Raw genomic sequence first — 23933 nt, 5'->3', positions numbered from 1 at the left:
TTACTATAGGCAGACATTAACAAGTTAATAACAATTAAACGGGACATCCTGTATCACTATCTTTACAGAGAGATAGCTAACTATCGATAGTAAGGGATTAAGGATAAACGGCCATTCGGTTTGGCGGTAGATAGAGTTTTTACTATACAACTTTCGCGTTATATGATTGGTTCCTGTGGCGTAACAGTTAATTTAAAACTAGTTAGAGATAACGACAGTTTGATTTTCTAACATCTATATTATATATACGAAAGTCAGCCTGTTTGTCTAATACGATTTTACAGCTAAATCGCTGAATAGAATTTCATGAAATTTGGAATAGACATGTAGATAGTTGAAAATCGGGAACAAAAGGCTGCTTATGAGTTTCGTGAATCACCTGGTCTAATAAACCATAATATATTCTATAGATCTTTACATTTATGTATTTGTTGGACTGTTGGATACTATTCCAAAGATTTCACTTTTATTTAAACAACTTAAATGCTTTCCTCTCTACCCGAATAAATAGCTCTAGCTATGTAGTTCTCTCATCATAAATCAAATAATAACTTCTGAGTATATAACCAAAACATCTCAATCCTAATTTTGTCTGTCTATTTATTTATTTATACATGACAGAAAATCAGTTGCAAGAAAGTTCTCAAATAACGTTTAAATTAATAAAGTATTTCTCAGTATGCGGTGTACCTTAGTAATGTTTATTTCGCTGTAGTTAATTACTTTCCATGTTGTACGATTTGTTTCATTAACGAGGCCTACTAATAGTTATGTCTTAAACTGTACGGTTTATTGTGAGAAGATATGTTTAAATTGCAATAGTAAGTTTGTGTTCTGCCAATTAGCCTTTTTATACCTCGATTGTATTAAATGAAGGCCCAATGTCTTCGGTCTTTTTTATGCAAAAGTAACCAAACGAATTGCGCCAATAAATTGCCCGGTTTTATAAAAGCATCTATTTTCCGTAATTTATCTATCCGAAAGCACACGAAATCCTTTATTGGAACACATTATTTATTTGCTTTTGTAATATTTGTATGTTTGTGCTAAATGAGAATCGAATCCCAGATCCGCAATGACAGCGGCTTACTCCGTCATCTGAGAAATCTTGACCTGTTTTGTTATATAAATGCAATAGAAACAAAAAAGTTACAAAGTCTTAACTTTACTCCAACAAAATTCACTTTTTACAAACACACAATATAGAAAATGAGCGCCATACATAAGTACATAAGTGTAAGTACTTATATACTTAAGTATGGCATTCATTTTCTATGCTTATGAGACATTTTCAACGAGCTAACTGCTCATAACGCACTGTGGCGCCATCTACGGCTAAATGTGAAACTATTTAGATCTATGTTAAGGAGAATGCGAGTTGCAAAATATATTACAAAATGAAAATTATAATGATAATCTTTCTAGTAACTTCTTTTTCTTCTTCTAACGTAAAAAACGTAATTTCTAAGAAGAAGAAGTTCTAGTAACTATGTAAAGTGTTTATAGGATAGGATAGGCAATAATTTAGGTTCCCGGGTCTGACAAAAAGTGAAATCAGGATTATAATTTATTTTTGGTAATGACTTGACAAGACTGTTTCCAAGGCTGACAAGTCAAAATAAGGTTTTTCTATAACAAACATTTATGTGTTAGTAAATAACATAAGATATTCCGTTTGAGAATCGAACTTTATACCTTATGTTATGCCTGCAGCTAGCTTGTACCACTATAATCACTGCACTATGAGTGATAAATTGTCTTTATCAAATCTCAAAATAATCAATAACAGTATTAAAATATATAAACGTTATCTATTACACAAAGATTACTCTCTTAAAACATTAACATCAAAGCGCCTACACTTGTTGCATTACATTACAACCGGTTCAGTAGTTTTGGAGATTAACATACACTTACAAGCAAACACTAACGAGACCGACGTATTGACAAATCTTGTCTGTATTAAGTATGCAGAACTAATATCTGTGTATATAGTTAATACGTTAGGAACATAATATATTTTAAGGCTTTTGTTTTACAATTTAATAAAAATACTTAATTTTCTTGACGTCACCCTTATAAAATTATTATACCCTTCAGAAATAAAGGAAAGACAAGCATATTAAATGCCTTTTCACTCTACTGTTTTAGATCTACGTTACAATTCGACAATTTAAATTATGATAACAAAGCTAGCTAAATTTATTTTTGTTTTCAGTAGTCCATCTATTAAGGAAGGCTCTAACATCACGCTATGACAAATAGGAGTGGCGTAGCGATATTTTTGTTTATTAAAATGCGGAAAAATCACTTAAGTTTATGCAGACGAAGTCACGAGCGATCGCTAGTCGTTATAGACATATAATCACTCTTATTTATGGTTTCATAAGAAAGTATTTTGTATTATTGTATAGGTAATGAGGTTGTCTAATAATTTTCTCAGAAAGTGCTACACCTTAACATTTTTTCCCATAAAAGTAACATATTTACGCAGAACATCGCTGTTCTAACCAGGACTAACAAAACTTAGTGTTGTCATGCAAATACTTGACTATTACTTCTGCCATTTTAGTCGACTAAACGATCTCGCTTCATTTAATCTATTCTAACTAGCTTTTACAGCTTTTAAACACACGTTTCGATGTTTTTAGTCGATTGTGACAGTGACAGTTATGAGTCTACAAAATAGGTCTATGGTTTTCTCTATGTTTGTACTCGTTTTAAATGTTGGTAGCACTGTATTCTGTATTTGAATTAGTTTCTATTTTATTCGTGAATGTTTTTGCTGCAAAATGGCCGTTTCAAATGATAGTAAGATGTGGTACTTATTATTGTGTTTTGATATTAAACTTGTAATGTGAGTGTATTCTTGGCTTGATGAGACTATAGATAGTCTAATAAGGAATAAGAGATTTCTCTTATCATAAATCTTTGTTTAGATGTGATTAAGATAGTGTTTTCTCTTAGGTACTAGTTCTGCTTTTATACTAAGACGTTATGAGCTAAATTCTATGATCATTAGATTCTATAGAGTTTTGTGTACACACGTCTTTATAGCTGTTAACTAGATGGACATTCGACAGTCGTATAATTTACGACTACCCACTAGTCTAATTTCCTTTCTTAAAACTACTGTTTGGACTAGGGAATAGAACCCGAGAACTTGAGCATAGCATACACTATAATCTGAGCCTAAACCTGATATTCTTATCACTAGATTTTTTTGAGAAATAGCATTTTGTTCGCCATGAACTTTTAAAACTTCATGCGCATTAATGATTATTTGTATGTACGTAGCTTAAAAAAATAAGTTAATTTAAGGTTATTTTGTAAAGTTTTGTATGTGTTTACGGACTCAAGGCCTAACCCCTACCTCATTACGGGAGGAGACCCTTGCCCAGCAGGAGGATTTTTTTTTTCTTATCTAGCCTATTTCTGTGTCCCACCTAGCAAAACCCTCTCCCCTAGACTTCCAGTCCCCTCGGTCGCTTGCTGCTTCCGGCCAACCTTCCATTTTAGTGGGATATTAATGGGTTAAATTTCTAAATTTCATGTATTCATGTTTGTATGTTTGTTACAGCGATACTTCAGCGTGCGACGTACAAAGTCGGCCTCCTGACGATCCAGGGGGTGTCCACCTGCCTCTACCTCTGCATGGATGCCTGCGGGTTCCAATACGCTAATGTAAGTTCTAATATTTAATTTATAAATACTATTTTCGTTTGAATAGTATACAGTGGCCGTGATGACCTTTTATTCCTTCAACTTAAAGAAAATTCGTCTTTTTCTATTGCACATGATTTCTTCAAATATCTACGACGAGAATGAGCTATCAGAATACAGAATTGAAAATTTTGATGGCTCCTGTTGTGTTAAACTTTCTGATTACTAACGCTTGATCTTACGACCATTGAATTAAAACTGCGTCTTATAATATTTTCGGTAGACCTTAAAACTAAAATGTCAGTTTCTAAAGGGATCTACGAAATAACCGACGACCGTCCCTGGTAATATTTGAAAAACATTTTAATCGAGCGTAATTTTGGTCTGTACCTTTAGGTTTCTACAAAACTTAGTAAAAGCGATACAACAAAGAATGAATATAGAGTTACAAGTACTAAAAGACCTCTAATATTTTAATTAAAAATACATAAAGCTTATTTTGATATGTGCACGTGACGGCGTCGTATACCAGACGCGCAGTCAAAATATCCGAGCGCGGCTGATTGACGAGTTAAACAAACGTTTCGTTCCACGCGGCTGCTACTAGCCTGTCGTCGCTTACGCAACACACGCGCTAGTTAAGATGTATGTATACTTCGTAGTTGCATTTTTGCGATTGTTCCTCCTTTTCTCCCTTTCCTTTCTCAATTAAAAGATGTTGACTATTTCTGCGATCTTTATTATACTATTATTCCTGATTCTTTTCGATACCGTAATTGAACCTTCATGATCTATACAATAATAGACAACAAATCGCTAAAAAATAATAAATAACATTTCATTCAATTAAAATTAAAAACTTTTTCTTTATCAAATATGGAATCTACACTTCTATACTACTTACTACTAATATTATAAAGCTGAAGAGTTTGTTTGTTTGAACGCGCTAATCTCAGGAACTACTGGTCCGATTTGAAAAATTATTTCAGTGTTAGATAGTCCATTTATCGAGGAAGGTTATAGGCTATATATCATCACGCTACTACCAATAGGAGCAGAGTACCAGTGAAAAATGTTACAAAAACGGGGAAAAATTTTAACGCTTATGTAACGCAAGCGAAGTTGCGCGGGTCAGCTAGTACTTAATAATTATGGTAAGAAGGCGTGATTTTATGTATGTATTTAATATTATAAGAATCTATTTAAATAAACAAATAATTTCAATAGGAAAACAACAACATCAAAAATCATTTCATTGCGCGAAATTATCCTTTTTCTTCCATTTACTAACTCTACATTCTCTTCATTTTATTATTCGCATAACTAATTACCAGTCAGTGTGTGTACATCTTTATAACTGCACCTAATGAGTTATGGCGCCATCTATTATCGGGCGGCAACAAGCTAATTATGTTCCACAGGAAATTGGACAAACGCGTCTCAACTGAACCAGATTTAAGTGATCGAGTTTATTGACACGTTATTAGGCGATTAGTGCGGTTTAGCGTTTTATAGTGGCGTTTAGTCGATTTTATTAGTGTTGTAGTCGATTTGTTTTGATGAGTATGCGGTGAAACTTCTATTTTTGTTATTATGAATCTATCAATTAAGTTCAATTCTTCTTTTTTTAACGTAGTTTTTTTATAGTTCTAATTAAAATTTCATGCAGAACTGTAAAACTTTCATAGTGGTGACAAAAATTGTGGAGCCTTGGATACTAAAAATACCGCAAGAAATTACTTTTATTTATTTGTCTTTCCATTGTTTAGTCATACTTAAGTTAGTTTAACTTAATGATTACATACGGTTTCGTAAACTTTCAACCCCTAGTTTCTCTTAGTAAGCGTAATTTTATGTATTTATGTTAACTAGTCGCTTCAGCTGATCCCAAAGCAAATATGGCACGGTTCTGTTAAAACTAATAAGGAGTTACACATCTTACGTGTTTAGTTTACTTACTACTGCTTTTAAAAAGAAAGGAATAGAACTCCGTAACTTGCGTGGCTTCGCTTGTGTACAACTTCTATTCCCTATTCAGCATTATGAAGGACAAATTTTGAAAAAAAAATTGGTATGTGTATTTTTGTCTCCGGATTACCCACTATTTCTGTATAAAACATAACATATAGACAGACTTTTGCGTTTATAATAAGTAGAAATGTTGAAAAGTGCTTCTTCCGTTCAAAGTACTACCGTACTACCGTGCAAAGTTTCATAACTTTTTTGGTCCCTTATTCGTCTTCTTTTGCGATCGTAATGTTAATCATTTAGTATGGATTCCTCTAGGAGCAATTCTGACACGTTTATTTTATTACAGTATTTATCACACCTTTACCTCGAAGATAATCTATATAGTATATACTAATCCAGAGTAATAATTCTTAGTTAAATCCAAACACCTCCTTAACAAACAAGTCTTAAGCTAATTGTAATGCGAGTCGGTCAGTGAGCAAACACGGGAAAGTGTATTTTATCTTCCTAATTACGACTAGACAGTGTTCAACTATCATCAATTGAAGAGGTGAAACCGCGGCACAAATTTGTTAACGTTTCGAGGTTAGCTAATGGATTTCTAGTAAAATGTTGGTTACACCTGGCTTTAGAGTTTCAGTGGTCGCAAACCGTAGCTGTAAAAGTAAGTTTTATATATCTTTGGGTCATCTGAATTAGGATCATAGGAGTGTTAGATAGAAATGAAATACCTAGACTTTACAACACCGCTGATCCAACCGCTAGTTCATGCTTAATATCGTAAATAATCAAGTCAGCACTGCCATTGGTTCAATTCCTGGATGAGGTACAGAATTTTAAATTAACATTATACGAATTACATGACGTTTAGCATTATATGTCCTTATAACTTATAAAACATTATAAGTTATAAGGACATTACTCATGGCAAAACTTTTCGGGGACATATGTATTAATATATAGTTTTGTACATAAAAAATAGGTATATGACAGCAACACTTGTATTCATCAACATAATTCTTCTACTTCGATTCTTTAAAATAACGTTATCATTTGTAAATCTAGTTATGTATGGTCGGTGAAACAACAAAGACATACTTTCACCTGCCGACATTGACGCAGGATGGCTATCGATCACTACATTCATAGCTGATAAGAGCTTTCATCCATCTATTTATAGATCATGAGTCATGAGCATTTCGGGATTATGATATTGAACTACATGATTAGAAGGATTACCATGTCGGAGCATTTTTAGTGATTTTGACTATGTAAGCTGAAATGAAGGAAATTTATTTATTTCTTTTATTTTCCTTAATATTAAAAAAGATTACCATTGGGTTTTTCTTTGCAATAGTTTTGTACCGAATAAAAAACAGTAGTAACTAAGACAACTATTAGGTACTAATTACTTGAACTTGAATCGAAATTAATAAATGAATAATATAAACATACATTGTCAATGATACAATCAATTTGTCAATGACACTCATATCTTTTTTTATTAGCAAAAAGATATGAGTGAGAGTGAAGTTTCCGAAGACAATGTCCAGGACAAAGCGAAGTGGAGGAAAGACCAGAAAGCCTGACCCTACCACCATATGGGATTCATAGCATTGAAGAGAGAGAGATTGTCAAATTTAACATTTTATGTTTGGACAGCGTTATTACAGGGGAAAGTATTTTTTTCTATTCAATATTCCAACTACTACATAATACAAACATTACAAATACATTTTAAAAATATAATGCATTTAACTTTTTTTTATCAATAGTGAAGGGCCATTGTTAATTGACTTGTTTGACGCGAGTTTAGTCGAGTATCGGGAGTCGGTATGTGGGTGGCATTCATTGAAACCGCCGTAGGTGTTGCGACCATTATTGTATTATCAAATACGTCATATTTAGTTTGTAGTAGCCATTGTCAATTGAGAAGTTGACGCTACGAATCGGTTATTAGCTTTTTTATTGACTGCAGCATTTAAAGACATTTTTGTAAAGAAAAATTCTTGTATCTGTGTCGATTTATGTTTGCGTTTAAAGGTTAAGTAAACAGCTCTGTTATCTAAATATTTATTTGTTTGTTTTACTGCTTTCCGTTATTTTTATGGGCCGGAAAAAATAATCTCACTAACTGTATATTATGGAAATCGCCTAAATAACACGTAAGATTACTTCCCAACTGTATTTTTGACTTCATTAAGTTTACTATCAAACTAACACGAATTGATGACTGAGCAAATCTTCTTAAAACATCTTATTTGTAAAGTTACGACCATAAATTTTGTTAACGACTTTTTCTGACGTGTGTTTTGCTTAAGTGTTGCCTCCAATTTGGATTTATGTCTCAATATTTAAGTTTTTACTTGGCAACACTGTTTAGTGAAGGGAGTAAGTCGATGTATGTTTGTATTTCATTAAGAAGTTCTGTTTAAAAGGGATTAACTGTTATAATATTATTATTGTTTGCTTTTCGATGTGTGTTTTTGGGATATACAAACGAGCGTGTAAGATACTTCTGTCATAAGCTTTAACTTTATTTACTTAAACAGGTTGACATTAATATACTTAATCGTGTTTATATCACGTTTGTATTTTTCTTAATCACTGTCACGTATTTTACTGTTGACCATTTTCTTTTATTTAAATCTTCTGAAAAAGTATTAATTGTTCGAGTTCGTATAAGGCTGGACCTAGTTTTAAGATGGGAAACGCAATATAATATTAGACAAAATAAGGGTAGATATATGGGTTGTTTCTGCTGCCTTCCCCCCGAATACATATATATAAAAAAATATTAACTAACGATTTTCACTGCATATTATCTTGCATCGACCATGCATGTCTCAATATCGCAGAACAAATGACAAATATGATGGAATAGTAAACAGATGCAGTATATTGATGAATGTGAGAGTGCACGTCATTTGTCTCGGATCGCGCCCTCCGTCCTCCATCCTCCCTCCTCCTCCTGGCGCGTCAACGCTGGGGTGCCGACTGTCGATAACTCAATATGTAACGATTGATAAATATGTTTTTGTTTACCGACAGTTTTCTATTAAATGGATGTTTTTTCTGTATATTTTATTGTCTTTCTGTGTAATCAGACTATTGTTTGGACTCTAAATGTTTCAAAAGTAACTTAAACAATTGCATTGTCATCGTTTTCGTTGGTGTGTAGTTCTGACTCTACTGGCGTTGCTAAACAAATTAAATAAACCTTTATTACTGTGAAAAATGTGGAGGAAAATTCACTCCAACATTTCTTCAATGAAATGGTAGTTAAAGAGAACCCTTCTCTCAAGATAGTTTCGTGGATCTTGTCAAAAGGATAATCTATTAATATTTCAAATAGATTAATAAAACAAAGGAATGCCATTACAGTTACTTCGACTGAGAACAGTAAAATGTTCCGACAACGCTTCAAGTGTCAGACGATATCAAATCAAAGGACTCGCTTTGAAATATGGAACACAATTCAGAAAGCGAGCACTACCGCTAATCGAAGCAAGGATATTAAAAGGAACAGTCTTTGTTGAAATTAAACAGTTTATTTGTTTTAATTCATTCTACTTATATAACATTTGTTCTAATAGTTTGACTATATAACTCTATTTGAGAACAATAAATCTAACAATTTAGCATTACAAATTAGACATATATATTTTTTTACATTATTAAGAATATTTTGAAGCTCAACTAATAATTAGATAATATAAATCTCGAAAACAACACTTGGCGTAGACAAAATCATTTTAAAGCTTTATAAAGTGCTAAAGAACGTTAGCCTTATCCCCTTAATTACAGCTTAACGCTTTTACCAACAACAAAACCACATCCTCACACCCAATTTAAATTGAACAATAAAGGATACGAATAGCTAATCGATAGCTCATTTTTCTACTCGACTAACGCCCGGGTGATCCCATTAAGGAAGCGCAACACTAACATTGGGGGCGATAAGGATGTAGTGACACCATTAATCAGCGAGTACTCGATTCATTAACGCGCTCGGCGAGCATCGATTTGTCATAGGGATGTGTGGCCTTAGATACGGAGGCAAATTGTTTATGCCCGATAGTCCTGTTTTCTTTGATAGAGTGGGGTGCCTTGTCGCATTAGGGATGCATTCGAATAATATTCTTGATATGAATTATTGTTTTTGGCAGAAAAAATAACGGTTTGTTTTTCATAGAGGTCATTGGCTTTTGAAATATTTGCCGCAAAAATGTAATTTGTAGATTCCTTTGCGTTACAAAAATGAGTTTCGTGTAGCAATTTTTAATTTACTGTTGTTATATTGTCTCCCCCTTTGAACTTTAGCTCTGAACCCTTGAAAATGCTTGGAATGTGGAGCATTTTCTCCAAGGTATGGTAAATTAAAGTGAGTGGGTTTACGACATCGTAAAAGATGATGTTAAATTTGGACAAGAAGTTAATTGTGTTTAATTTTGAATGTTATTTCAGTATTATTAGGCGTTTGCAATTAGTTTTATTGTTCCTTTATTAGCTTAGGATGAAAGGAAGTGGGATTGTTTTGGGTTATATTTTGGGATAAGTTGACTTAAATAACTAAAAATTACTTTTAGAAGCTATTGTGTATTTTATGTCGCTATAAAAGAACAGTTTAGCTTTCGTTAACTCTGATTCTCAATCCATTCTGCAATATAAATATTACTTCGCGTTAGACGCAAGTTTTCAAACACAGAAACCATACAGCAGGTTTTAAATCAAAACAAATTCATATTCTTAAGGACCTGTTTCACAATTTGTGTATAAGTGAAAGTCTAACTGCCGAACCAAGAAAATGTATGAAAATCTTAGTCAAAAAACCACCTGGTAAACTATCGGATACTTATCCGTAACTAATAAAACCCATTTTAAATAAATGTCTAAAAGTAACATCACTATTAGCAACACTTTAGCAACTTCATCGTTAAACGACTATAAAGGAATACTTCAAATAGTTTGTATACTCTAAGGAATAACTCGACTATTTTCAATGGTAATTGACTTTCACTCGAGCGAAGTAAAAGGGTACTACGTTTTGAAACTTTCAGGTTTTTAACGTTAACATTTAGGATGAAGATGAGAATTTGCGTTTCTAGAAAACGGTTTTTAAATTAGGCTTCAAAATTAGTAATTCAGGTGACAGCTGCTGAAAAGTTTATTAAAATTAGGCTTTCAAATTAATTGGGATGAGGACGCAAGGCGTCTCAAAGTTATTTGAATTTTAGCTTTAAAGGTAACTATGAGGAGACAGATGTTTCTCAGGTTACTATTAAAATTATGGTCTGTTTTCCAGCTCTATATGAAAAGTATTTGTTACGACGCTGACGCGGAAAGCAAAGTGACTTTGATAGTACCTCCACAGTTATTACTTATTATGATCTCATATCGTCCCACTGCAAGACAAAGGCTTCCATGCCCTCCATCCACATATTTCTATCCACATTTATGCAGTCAATGTTCTGAAATGAAATATTAGGATAACAAAATTTTGTTTTATGAAAGTGATAGAAGATCGTAAGCCGTCGTATCGTTGTACACAGATGTATTTCTCCTTAGCCCTAATTCCAGTTGTTTAATCAAAGTATTAGTCAATGAGCGATTAAAACAAAAAGACAAATAATTAATATTAAAGATCAAGAAGCTCTCAAGCCTCACGTACCGTTGTAAGTCCAAAACTGAGTACCTCTCAATAATTTATCACTCACTACTTTCTCGCTACCGTTCCCCAAACTAATTGGAAAGCAATAGAATGTTTTGATAACTATTAGGACAAACGATAAATCGACTAACACGCATCGATCATTTATAATCTGTGGTACTTCGTTACAGTACTTTCTAGGATAGTGGCGGGAATTTTTGAATAATGAGCCATAGATATCGAATAAAAATTCTGTAGATTAATTATCGTTGGTATTTAAATGTAATTAGATTGGATTAACTTCTCATTAATTTTTCGACAAACACATATTTGAAGAGTAAAATCTTTTTAGTTATTAATTAAATTTTTGGTGGTCAAAGACGTAAGACGCTAGTAATTTACATCCAATCAGGATTAAATTACTAGTGTCTTACGTATTCAAACAATCTAACTGAGTCAACTTGCGACGACGGCCAGTGTAGCCTGCGCCGAAACGTCAGGCATTCTAAGTTAACATGCGTGTTCGCGTTAATTCTCATATTCTAGTATATAATACACTTACAGAAGATAACTTTTTACTTTCATTTTTATGCAGATAGATGTTAGATGAAGTTTAATAGCAAATAAGAATGTATTCTAATTATAATGATAATGATAGTTTATATTAATCTGATACTAGCTATCTCGCGCAACTTCGCTGGCGTCACATAGGAGAGAATGGGTCATAATTTTCCCCGTTTTTGTAACATTTTTTACCGTTACTCTGCTCCTATTGGTTGTAGCGTGATGATATATCACCTATAGCCTTCCTCGATAAATGGGCTATCTAACACTGAAATAATTTTTCAAATCGGACCAGTAGTTCCTGAGATTAGCGCGTTCAAACCAACAAACAAACAAACTCTTCAGCTTTATAATATAAAAAAATATAATATTATTATAAACTAGCTGACCCGCGCAACTTCGCTTGCGTCACATAAGAGAGAATGGATCCCAATTTTCCCCGTTTTTGTGACACTTTTTACTCATACTCTGCTCCTATTGGTCGTAGCGTGATGATATATAGCCTATAGCCTTCCTCGATAAATGGGCTATCTAACAGTGAAAGAATTTTTCAAATCGGACCAGTAGTTCCTGAGATTAGCGCGTTCAAACAAACAAACAAACAAACAAACAAACAATCAAACAAACAAACTCTTCAGCTTTATAATATTAGTATAGATATAATTTATAATATTAGTATAGATTAGTATAGATGAAAGTAAATAATAAAAGGGTTTTCTCCATCTGGAAGAGAAAATGTTAAAATATTATCTGCTTTCAATGCTATTCAGTAGATCAACTTAATATATTTGCAATCTCAACACTACTTTAATCTTTCCTTCTTTAGCAAAGCTTAATGGTCTTCGTAATTATATCGTTAATTATAATTTATTATCTATATGACATTCATTTTAATCTATGTCAATATGACAACCGGACGCCATTAACTTGATCGCACGCGACAAATAAAATGATTTAAAAAATAAACGCCCAACCAAAGTTTACACGTAATAACTAGCTGACCTGCGCAACTTCGCTTGCGTCACATAAGAGAGAATGGGTCAAAAATTTTCCCCGTTTATGTAAAAAAAAATACTTGTTCTATGCTCCTATTGGTCGTATCGTGATGATATATAGCCTATAGCCTTCCTCGATAAATGGGCTATCTAATACTGAAAGAATTTTTCAAATCGGACCAGTAGTTCCTGAGATTAGCGCGTTCAAACAAACAAACAAACAAACTCTTCAGCTTTATAATATTAGTATAGAGTATAGATTTAAGTGTTTATCAAAATTACACTGAATCAAAATTCAGATAAAAGCGTAACCAGCGCGGCACTGTGTGCCCCGAGAGGAGCCCCGAGACTTCTGGAATTTTATTTACAAAATTGTCACTTCTTATGGTTCTTTCTTATTGTTCAAAATGAAAAGCTCTTACGAAATGTACAACTAGAACCAAAATCAAAATTTCTGGATACCCACGGTTAGCTCTGACTATAAATAGACTTAATATTATTTTGTTAATAGGAATTGAACCCAAGACTCCTGTACATATTTGAATACGAAGTGATACATAAATTACTTAATTAGAAGAAAAGCTCAATAATTTATTAATTGCACTTTATTTTTTAACTACCGGAAATACACAAGATCACTCATGTCCGTGTTGTAACTTTTTAATTTACAACCTGTCATAAAGCAAAGGCATACATTTAGTCAGCCTTGTAAGGCTACTTTATACATTTATATTAGTGTGGTAATACTCTAATTATCTTGTAGAAAAGTTTTAGTGTTACTCAGTATGTTTAAATGCTAGTAATATAACGTTTAACGTTTATTTTAACTGCTAGTTAGTTTATAAGTAGTTTAAAGCCTTTGATTAAATTCTTACTATCAACATATGTATTTTGTGCGTAATTCTATCTCTTCAATTATTATAATAATTTCAATTCAGACTGCCTGTTGAAAGTTACAATATTTATCTATAATTGTTTGCATAAAATGGCAGTTAATATTCTCATGATGTCGAGTCAGTCAATCAATTCTCACTATAAAATGTAAATTAACTTACTATTTAGGAAATTCAAAGTAATTTAATCTGTCCACGAAGCAAATTGCGACCGACAGTCCACGCCACAGAACAGTAAGTTAACTATTTATTACTCCATCAGGACAAAACGAATCGACTAAAACGTACAATGGCCCGCTTTACGAAATAAAGCGTTTTCAGATAATGACTAGAGGAGTATTAATAGCCCGCTTTAGAAGATAGCACACCGGCCACATAGACTTTAAAAAAAGTTATTCGAAAAATGAACAGTTTGATTTTTGTATTCTGACTAAAGGGTTTCGCCGCGCCACAGGCGCCGCTTGTATTGCCACAACAAAAAACTCAAGGACAACAAAAAAGTGTAAAGCGGACCACAAAATAGACATAATTTATACTTGAATTAACGACCCCATTGTGTGTTTTCGTTGTAATTTTTATTTACGATTGTTTACCCTATTTTATGTTTTAATATGACGCTATATTTATGGCTTTTTGATTCTTTTCTCGGAATTTGATTTTTTCCTAAGGGATGTTTTAATTTATGGGGTAGTTTGTATCGACGGTTTGACGCGACTAGCTTGTTTTAGGGCCTTCTTAAGTGCGGAAGATTCTCTACCATAGCTATTTTTAAAGCAGTGAATCAAATATTATTTATTTGTCTAAGTAATAAATATCTGAGATAGCATTTTGATTGGTGCAATAAAGTTTTTTGTTAAGATATAAATTCGGATACATTTAAGTGCCGACTGAAATAAAATCGAGATGTTACAAGATGACAATGAGCACTAAAATTGAACATCAAGGAATTCCTTTAAAGAACTACAAATTTGTATAATCCTACACCCACAATAGAATTCAGTGTTACAAGGGTAATAAAATTTAAAAAAGATGTTTTAAAGATGGCGGTACCTAAAGTAGATCAGACGGGTACACTCGTAAAGAATTAAGAAATAGCTTGTTTTAAATAAACCACTAAAACTTGTGTATACATATCGACAATCACATATTTTATTAGTTTTTTATTAGCCGTGGAATCTCCGAAAGGACGAGGAAGGCAGTTTACGAGACCGAATAGATGTGGAGATTATAATTCGATATAAATTTAATAATGATTAATAATGATATCGAATAAGGTATCGAGTTCGGTGGAGCGTGAGATCTCATAGAACTGGTGTTTGATTAGATAATAAAAACAAAATCAACAGAGATGTAAAACGATGTTAATTTAAATCTGAATTAATTGCGCATTTCATATTCATATTTGTCCATTTTGCTCTAAAAACGCTGTTCTATATCTACCAGTAATTAATGTTTGGGTTTTAGACCCAATTACTAAATAAGTAGGTGACTACGCCCCTTATTTCTAAATAAGTGGGTGACTACTTATTTAGTAATAAGGGGCGATTCTTATTGCGGCACTCTCAAAAACTTTAGTTTATTAATAATTCTTTTATACTTAGAAATGAAAAATATTGCAAAACTGTTCGATAATGCCAAAAAAAAACTCTAATCTGGTTAGAAAATTTACAGCCCCATTTTAAAAGCAAGATTATTTAGTGGTTACTGGTAAATATAATCTTCATTGACACTTACTAGGTCAAACATATCAAATCTGTTTAGTCTCAACTCAATGACAGTTTCATTTTAGTAGTAAAATGACTATTTACACTAAAACAACACACATAAGAACTCTTACATTAAGAGTGTATAAACATATAAATCGTACACACAGAAATAAACGTCAAATTGTTTTATGGGTACTTTATTAGTTGCCAAAGGTTACAGAATAGAAAAATAAGCCCATCATTATCATCCAAATGTTTTGCTATATTTAGCAATGATTTGCTGCATCTGGTAAGATTGCAACCACAGCATTGACTGGGGTTCTTTCAGACTCCAATATAGTTGGAAGAAAGGCTAGGCTGATGATGATGATTTTCAGTTATTTCAGCGGTTTTCGAACTGGGTAATCTATCTAAAGCAGAAGTAATTCAGAAGTGAATTGTTGTATAATTCAAGTACTCATCAAAAATCTTCTTTTTGCTGATAAGTTTTTGTGTTAACTGGAATACTTAAACATGAGCTAAATAATGTTATTCACTAATTAGTTACGTACTATTCAAAATAAAAGTCCAGCAGTCGAAGTTTGCAAAACCGTAATATTATTATATTATATCCAAATACTTTAAAACACATTCCATAGAAAATGAAACATAGGGATCGAGATTACTTTTTCAAGAGTCAATTCCATCTCTATCCCAGCAACCTAATATGGGAGTTCTTAAAACCCCATAAAACGTGCGTTAGTGACGACAATGAGGTAACGGCTCGTAAACTTTTTATCTCTTCATTCCATTTTATTTATTTTTTATTAACACCCTTTGTTTTAACGTAAATACAATCAGTATAAACCGTTTGGCTAAGTGTATTCGTATCTAAAGTGGTCCCAAATTTAAACACAATAAAAATAAAATCGATTTTGAATTAGTCGATTCTGTGATTCGATACTTTGATGTTAGTTTTACTTTACCATAGACAGTAAAACTAACTTTTCTATGGTTTTTTTATTGGATGTTGATTGAATTTGTTTTGGTTTTGGAACCATGTTACTTAAATGTAACCAATCGTAATAATATTCTGGCGTAACTTTGAAGTGGCTTATGACAAGCTGTTGCTGACGTTAATACGCTTTAAATAGATTTCATAATTATAATCAATATCGTGTGCAAAATGTCTCTACCCTTTTGTGAAACACTCTATCAAATGAAATAATGACAGAAATCAATGCTCATTTGAACTTACCCGTTGGGTTACATTAGAATTCATCAAAATGATCACGAACCGAGTATTTATATAATAATACACCACCCTTCATTTGAAATCTTTTAAGAAAATATTTATAGTTGTAAAACTGAAAAAAAAGACTATTCGTATATAAATAGTTATCCATTGAAATCCGTACGGTATAGCAACTAACTTTTGTCTGTATTATATAAATATTCTTTAAATAATCTCCATAACAATCCTATTGTTATAAAACAGCTGTTAAAACTGCTCTAATTATAAATTCTATTTTAGTCAGAAAACATTAATTTACGCCATAAATCTCAAACTGCGTTGTAACTGTGTAAAGCAGTCAAAATATAGAACTACTTGATGTTGAGCCGTGATGGCCGATTTTATTTTTATTAGTCTTTTAATGACTAAATTATAATTTGAGTAGAGATAAAATTGTTAAGCTTATTATCTCTAAACAGACTGAATAATAAACGATGGTATAAAAAAGTAAATGTTTTGTCTATGCTTACACAAAGTGAAAATTATTTTATCTTACTTATATTTTTTAAGCGAAAGTTTGGAATATTGTAATGTTTGTTATGGATTGTTGGATTTTGATGTTTATTAAATGAATAGTTTTTAACCCAGATTAACGCAAACTTTACACATTTACCCAGGGAAATATTTTCTTCGAACACAAATAGTTTACTACCTGGATTAACACATACTTTTTACCCAGGCAAAACTTTGACGCCGCTAACAAAAGCTGTGAGATAAAAAATAACTACAAGAATCCGTTCCGAAACAAAGTGAACATTAAAAAAAGACCCATAAAATGTCAATAACACTAAAACTAGCGAAACAAATAAAACGTCATCAAATATCATTCCGACTGCGTTCTCACACATAAAGATTAAAATTAGATTAAATTGAAACAACATTTTGCTAAAATTCTCTACTGTTGAATAATGCAGACACATAAAAACGTTTGTTTTTACAAATACCTATTAACGACTTCGCTATAATTATTATGTTTGAGAAACGTGATTGGTGAATAAGGAACTATAGGCTGTCAGTAAAACTAATTATTAAAATTAATCTTAGAATCTTTGAGTTTGATGTCTTTATTACTTCCTAGATAACTGATGGTTTATTTATCGAAATACGAGACAATATACAATGTGAAAAAGACTTTTTTCAAATAAGTTTAATGTTTGCCACGATATAACACGATTTTTTTACACAAAATAACGCCTTTTTCCCTTAGAGAAACCAGAGAACGCCACTTGATACGATCCTTACAAACTTCCTTTGCTTCATTCACATCCATACATCTTGTCAAATAGACTTTGTTATATTTTATAGTAAAATGTACAAATTGTGGAACTCGCTTAAAAGCAGCAGCATTTATGTTCATAGATCTTATCTAACTTTTAAAATACATAGAAATGTGTTAAACAAAATACTTATGTAAAATAAACTTCCAATATTTAAATAGCTACAGAAATAGAACAATATTTTTGATGTTTTCCTAAGTAGGCAAACTAGTTGTGCCTAATTATATAATTATTTAGTATCAAAAGCTCCGAGACAATAAAAAGCAGACGGCCATCGCATAACACAATCGTTATTTGAAATTCGATCGATACAATCGACTATTTTATGCTAGTCGATTCTGCAATTCGGAAATCGAAAAGGAATTAAGCGATTAATCTAACCACGGTGGTCTCAGATGACCGATTCCAAAAATTATGAATGAAACTTTTAAAATTCGAAGCAGGCCGTTCGGAAACACGTCATTAAATTTTATTAGAGGCGCCGCGTTCGCATAAATTAACACTAGATTCACAGACGACAGGCTAGACTGGCCACAAATAATTGTGTGACGTCACAAAAAGCAGTTTTCGGTTAAATGTAAAGCTTGACGGAATCCCTAAATACCTGGAAACGTAAAATCTGACCGCATTGATCTTGTTATTGATCTCGATCGCCATTTTCTGGGAATCGCTAACGATTTGTGCTGGCAACACTGATGTGTCACGATTCTGTTCTGAACGATGTTATTTTTTACGAGCTTTTATTTTATCAAATTAATTGCGAACGAAAACATCCTGTTCTAGTTAAATACTTGATTGCTACTGCTTCTGAAAGATGTTGATGAGTAACCAATTTGTGCTAACATCACATCTTCATCAAATCATTATTAATTCGTTAGATTCGCCTTAAATTAAATAGAAACTGAAATAATATGAGTTATTCATTTTAAACTCTTTAGGCGTAAATATTAAAATTGCATTTGCACTAAATGTCACAAGTTCAATTTACTGGCTGAGCAAATCTATTTCTATGACCTAAGGACACAAAGATAACAATATCTTAGATCAAAAGTTGTTCTAAAGTCAATAAAACCTTACCGATCTTAATTTTTAATTCGAGGTTAATTTAACAAATAGGTCATAATCCATATTGTTTTTAATACAACTTCTGTACGGACAGTTAATTGGGCGCTAACAAATGTCAAATGACGTCACAAACATGGCCGCTGGCCAGGATCTCTGAGTTATTGCATTCCCTAATAGATTTTAAAACTATACCAGTATTTATTGTTGCACCTTTATTGTATGCATCTAATTTCAGAAAGGATGTACATATCTAACCAATATACTTACTCACTTCGCGCAGATTGTTCTTCAGCTGCATCTCTTAGTTGTCAGGCAAAAGTAAATTAAAGTTTTCTTCATAACGTCTGTTGTACGTTTATTTAATGTCATTAAATAGCTTTTTTCCCACCGAGAACCCGGTATACCCTGGTCGGCAAACACACAAATAAAAAAAATCGCCTAAATTGGCGATTGGCCTCCGTGGCGCAGTGGTTTAGGTCGCCACGCCGATACCACTGCAACGGGAGGTCGTGGGTTCGATTCCCACACGGGACAATTATTTGTGCGATCCACAAATAATTGTTTCGGGTCTGGTTGTGCTTTGTGTCCGTTGTTTGTATGTTTGTAAAAGTCCCCGCGACACAAGAGCAATTCTTAGTGCGGGAGTTGTCTAAAAAAAAAAAAAAAAAAAAAAAAAAAAAAAAAAAAAAAAAAAAAAAAAAAAAAAAAAATGACATTTACATGCCGATCGAACAAGGTGCAAGCTGTCCCAATATTGTAGAGTATTTCTTACTTATTGAGACGAATACAAGCTGAACAACATTATGTGTAATTTTTCTTAGAGAGATTCATCTTTTTCATCATTCTTATGATTCCATACACAAGGGGTAAGAACCATTTTGCTGGGTTTTAATACGTAACACGTAAATTAAAAGTATGTTAAAGAAAAAACCCATAATTAGACTTATAGTTGCAATTCGCATACAAAAGTGCCATAAAGAGGTTTTTCGACGACATTTTTCTTCAAACGTGGTTACGTTAAAACTGTTTTATATTTCAATAACAGCCCCAACTTTTTTCCAACCTGATAAATAATATATAAATAAGCAAAACAAATTACTGTAACGCAGAAACTATATGTTAATTCACCAGGAACTTGAATGAAACAACAGCAAAACAAGCTTTACAATCATTTCATTGAACCGATAATAGTATTTACAGCATTTCTCGTATGTTTTTACATTAAATAACTAGTTATATTGTGAGTTCTTAGTAGTGGGAAGTAAATCGCGTGGTGATAGGTGTTGTGACGCCGCGTAGACGCCATTATGCACCTATACCTGATTAATACTTCAATTTAATCTTCATATGAAAAGGGCTGCTCACTTTCAGAAACCAGACTATATTTTTTCTAACATTTTATTCCATTCATGTATGAATTTTTCATGATGACAGGCGTATCGTTATTATTATATTAAAGCTCTACCAAAAAACAACGATGAATTGAAGCTGCTTCACTAATGACAAAAGCTGTACATTCTATCACAGATATCATATTTTTATAGTTAATCTAGTAAGTATTCATACATACACATAATATCATGTCTTCTTCCTTCCTTTGTAAATATTCCCTGCAGAATAGGAACTCTTCTTATCAAAATAATTTGCTTGCGATTGTGTAAATAAGTAGAATACGATATAAACGAATACACATTTTAATTTTAACGATTATTATCTCACCCTATATTCTACTTCTTCAATATTCCTCCACCGTTGCCAACCTTCCCACTAAAAAGTATAAAATTCCCGCCACGTCAAAATAACAGACTTCAATGTCATTTAAAAACATGGCCGACACCTCTGTAAATCTGTCCCGTCTAGGCTACTGTAATTGACATATTTATTACAGAATAAATAACTTTAGACATGCGTAAATTAGGATTCAAGCGCTTTCTAATTTAACGTTTACTTTGAAACTTACTGTTATCCAATTTCAGAGAAACTTAGGGTGTGGAACCGACCTTTTTGGTGTAATTGTGGGTGGTATGTAACAAGAGATTAATAAGGAACAAATAATTGTTTTACCGTAGGAATATTTTTATTTTTAGTAAGAAAATAAAAATGCTGGTAATATTATCTTACGATGCATCCGACATTTGCTCGCTTATTAAAATAGATGATCACAGTTAATCGCCAAAGAACGACATACATTATTACACACACAAAATATAAAATAAAAAAGTATTAACTAGATAATATTAAAAATTGTTTAATGAAGTAAACATAGCTCTACAAAGTTTTTATAGAAGCAGCTGGTAAATTTATGGTTGGTAAATAAAACCAAATTCCGTACAGTGCCGCCACCCTAATAACCCACACAGTGGGTGTATATAACCCACTATTACAACACCAAAATAGTAAAAAAATATTTTATTTGATCACTTCGTAAGTGACATACGAAGAAACATGTCAATAAGGATACTAAAATTTAATTTCGTCATATTGAATCCTTTACAAGGAACACGAATCGAAAATTCTTTAGCGATTGTTTTTCGATCCATAAAGATCGTACTCGATAACCCTATCTTCGCTAGTGTCGTGTCGACTATCCACTATCGATAGTCGATCATCGCTATCGATAAATTCACGATCGTTAAATGTTTGACCTACGAGGTTGGCACGATTTATCGATTAGAAAATGTATGTAAATATTATGAGTTCGTTATTTACATGTTGCGGGGAATCATTGAATTAGAATAATCTTGTTAGTCTTGTTTGAAAGCGAGTAACTTAAGTTTGAAATATTAAATTGCATGCGTGCATGTATAATGTATGCTTTCACATAAACTACCGGCCAGGAACTTACCTTTATTCAGTCATATTGAATAACTTAGGAGTCTTTTCATAAACAGACGGGCAAGTAAAGTTATCAAAGTACGACTGGTAAGTTTACGACAAAATAGTGTACACTACGTAATATTTACTACTTATTCGTCTATTACAAATAAAGTTAAGGAATTTTTCGAAGCGGATAAGTTATTTGTATATTACCCAATACGCACAGAAATTTAAATAGTCAATTAAACGGTATCCAACGTATCTAACTTTCTACTTAATGAATCTTATCTCAGACGTTAACTTTATCGATACCCAGATAGCCTACAATCAATCTCTAGTTCTTATCGCCACCCAATTCTCACACATTCGGCCTTTGAACCAAAACACTAAACGGGTCCTGTAGCTGTATCAAGAATAGCTCTAACCCCCGATAAGATAACGTTATATTATGACGGTTGCGACGTGCCGCGATTTAATTGATAATAACCTCCACCTCCCTTAATTAAACTATTAGTAACGGTTAATATTATCTGTTCCCGATAGTGATGTGATTGGATAATAAAGTACGGTTTTTTAGTTAAAGGATTTCTAATAGAGCTGTTCCTTAATTAAATATTGGTGTTCTATCGATTCGTAAAATAGTGTTACGAAGATTAAATATAAAGTTTAGTAATGTCCGTATAAAAGGTTTCCTTAGTCAAAGAATTTCAAAGAGAAAATAAGGAAACATTCTAACAATATTGTAGTTTCGTAACAGTTTACAGAATTTACGTTCGTTTTATGTAATGGTTGGTAATGTTTAGAACTCATAATTAAAATAAAGCCCCGTTTACACGCAATTACGTATAGCACGGATGTCGATTACGATTAACAGTAAACCGCAAAGTCCGTGCGAGTTGTAGGATTGTAGGAATTAATTTCATCGTAAGCTTGCGGGTAAATAGCGACCTCTAGTGGTTTATTATAAGTTTATACTGTATGACAGTGCTGCCAACTTTATGGTTTTCGCGCCAAGAGCAATGTTAGGTTCCTGTTAAAGAAAATAGGCGGGAATTTTCCGTATATGGCGCTAGTGGCACGACTTCGAAGTAAAACAATTATGTTGTTATTGTATCTTAGATAAGCTCTGTATCATTATCAACTATGCAATAAGTATTATGGGAGTTGAAAAGGTACACTATTATTATTTGATGACCAGGCAATCGAACTAGATGCCTAGGTTTATGTACCTCAATATTCAGGCCGAGTCTCGCCACATTTGGATAAGTAAATAACTTATCAATCGAATTGATAGTTGTCTTCTTCTCTTAACTGTCAATTTCTCTGGCAGTTAGCTTATTACACTTATTCGTATGTTTAAAACTGGCCCCTAGGATTATAGTTGAGTACTTCTAGATTTCTTTATTCCACAAATATGTTTAGCCAACACATAAGTCCGATTTCACATAGATATCTAATTAATCCTGGACGTTAGAAACACCAAACTCCATGGGTGGCATAGAAATTGTAAAATATATAGCAACTTCAAGTTACAAGCTTATGTTGGCACTATTCCTCATAGGAAACGGGTATGTTTCATAAAATTTTATGTTCCAACATTATTTGTTATTTAAATGCGTTATGTGGACTATTTTTGCTATAAGTTCCGCAATGGAAAGAAGCATAAAATGTAAAGCACTTAGAATTAATAAGTCTATATGTTAAGTTACTTATTAAATAATTCTCAGATCGTGTTGTAGAACACTTGTGTTCTGTAAGGCGGGATTTTTTGTATAAATAATCCCACTTTTTTCACGGGGGTTAGCGGAGCACAAATAATGCCACTCATTGCTACGATCCTTACATTCTACCCGTGCTCTATTCAAACATTTTACCATACAAGTAAAAAAGCTAAAGTAAAAAAAAGGAATAGTAGAAAAGTTTACATAAACAGCGCTTTTGCTATAATATGCCCCTTTTAATTTAGTTTTTATTTGATTTAAAGAAATAATGCATTCGCACATTAGATCTATATTAATGTTTGATAACCAAATATAGGATTTTTTATCGTTCAAATATT

General features: G+C 32.5%; 1 protein-coding gene across 3 annotated transcripts in view; it reads left to right on the top strand.

Annotated features, from left to right (window-relative positions):
• bnl (fibroblast growth factor branchless) overlaps nt 1-23933 on the top strand; it is a 239004-nt gene that overhangs the window by 209545 nt on the left and 5526 nt on the right. For all 3 annotated transcript variants that reach the window (XM_076128585.1, XM_076128583.1, XM_076128584.1), the window contains exon 4: nt 3581-3684. In XM_076128585.1, the coding sequence (XP_075984700.1) occupies nt 3581-3684 (104 nt within the window). The remainder of the gene's footprint in view (nt 1-3580; nt 3685-23933) is intronic.

Source organism: Anticarsia gemmatalis, chromosome 21 (assembly GCF_050436995.1).
Source record: "Anticarsia gemmatalis isolate Benzon Research Colony breed Stoneville strain chromosome 21, ilAntGemm2 primary, whole genome shotgun sequence".
NCBI classification, from domain to species: Eukaryota; Metazoa; Arthropoda; class Insecta; order Lepidoptera; family Erebidae; genus Anticarsia; species Anticarsia gemmatalis.
Note: the sequence above shows the minus strand (reverse complement) of the source record. Positions and strands in the feature narration are given on the sequence as shown.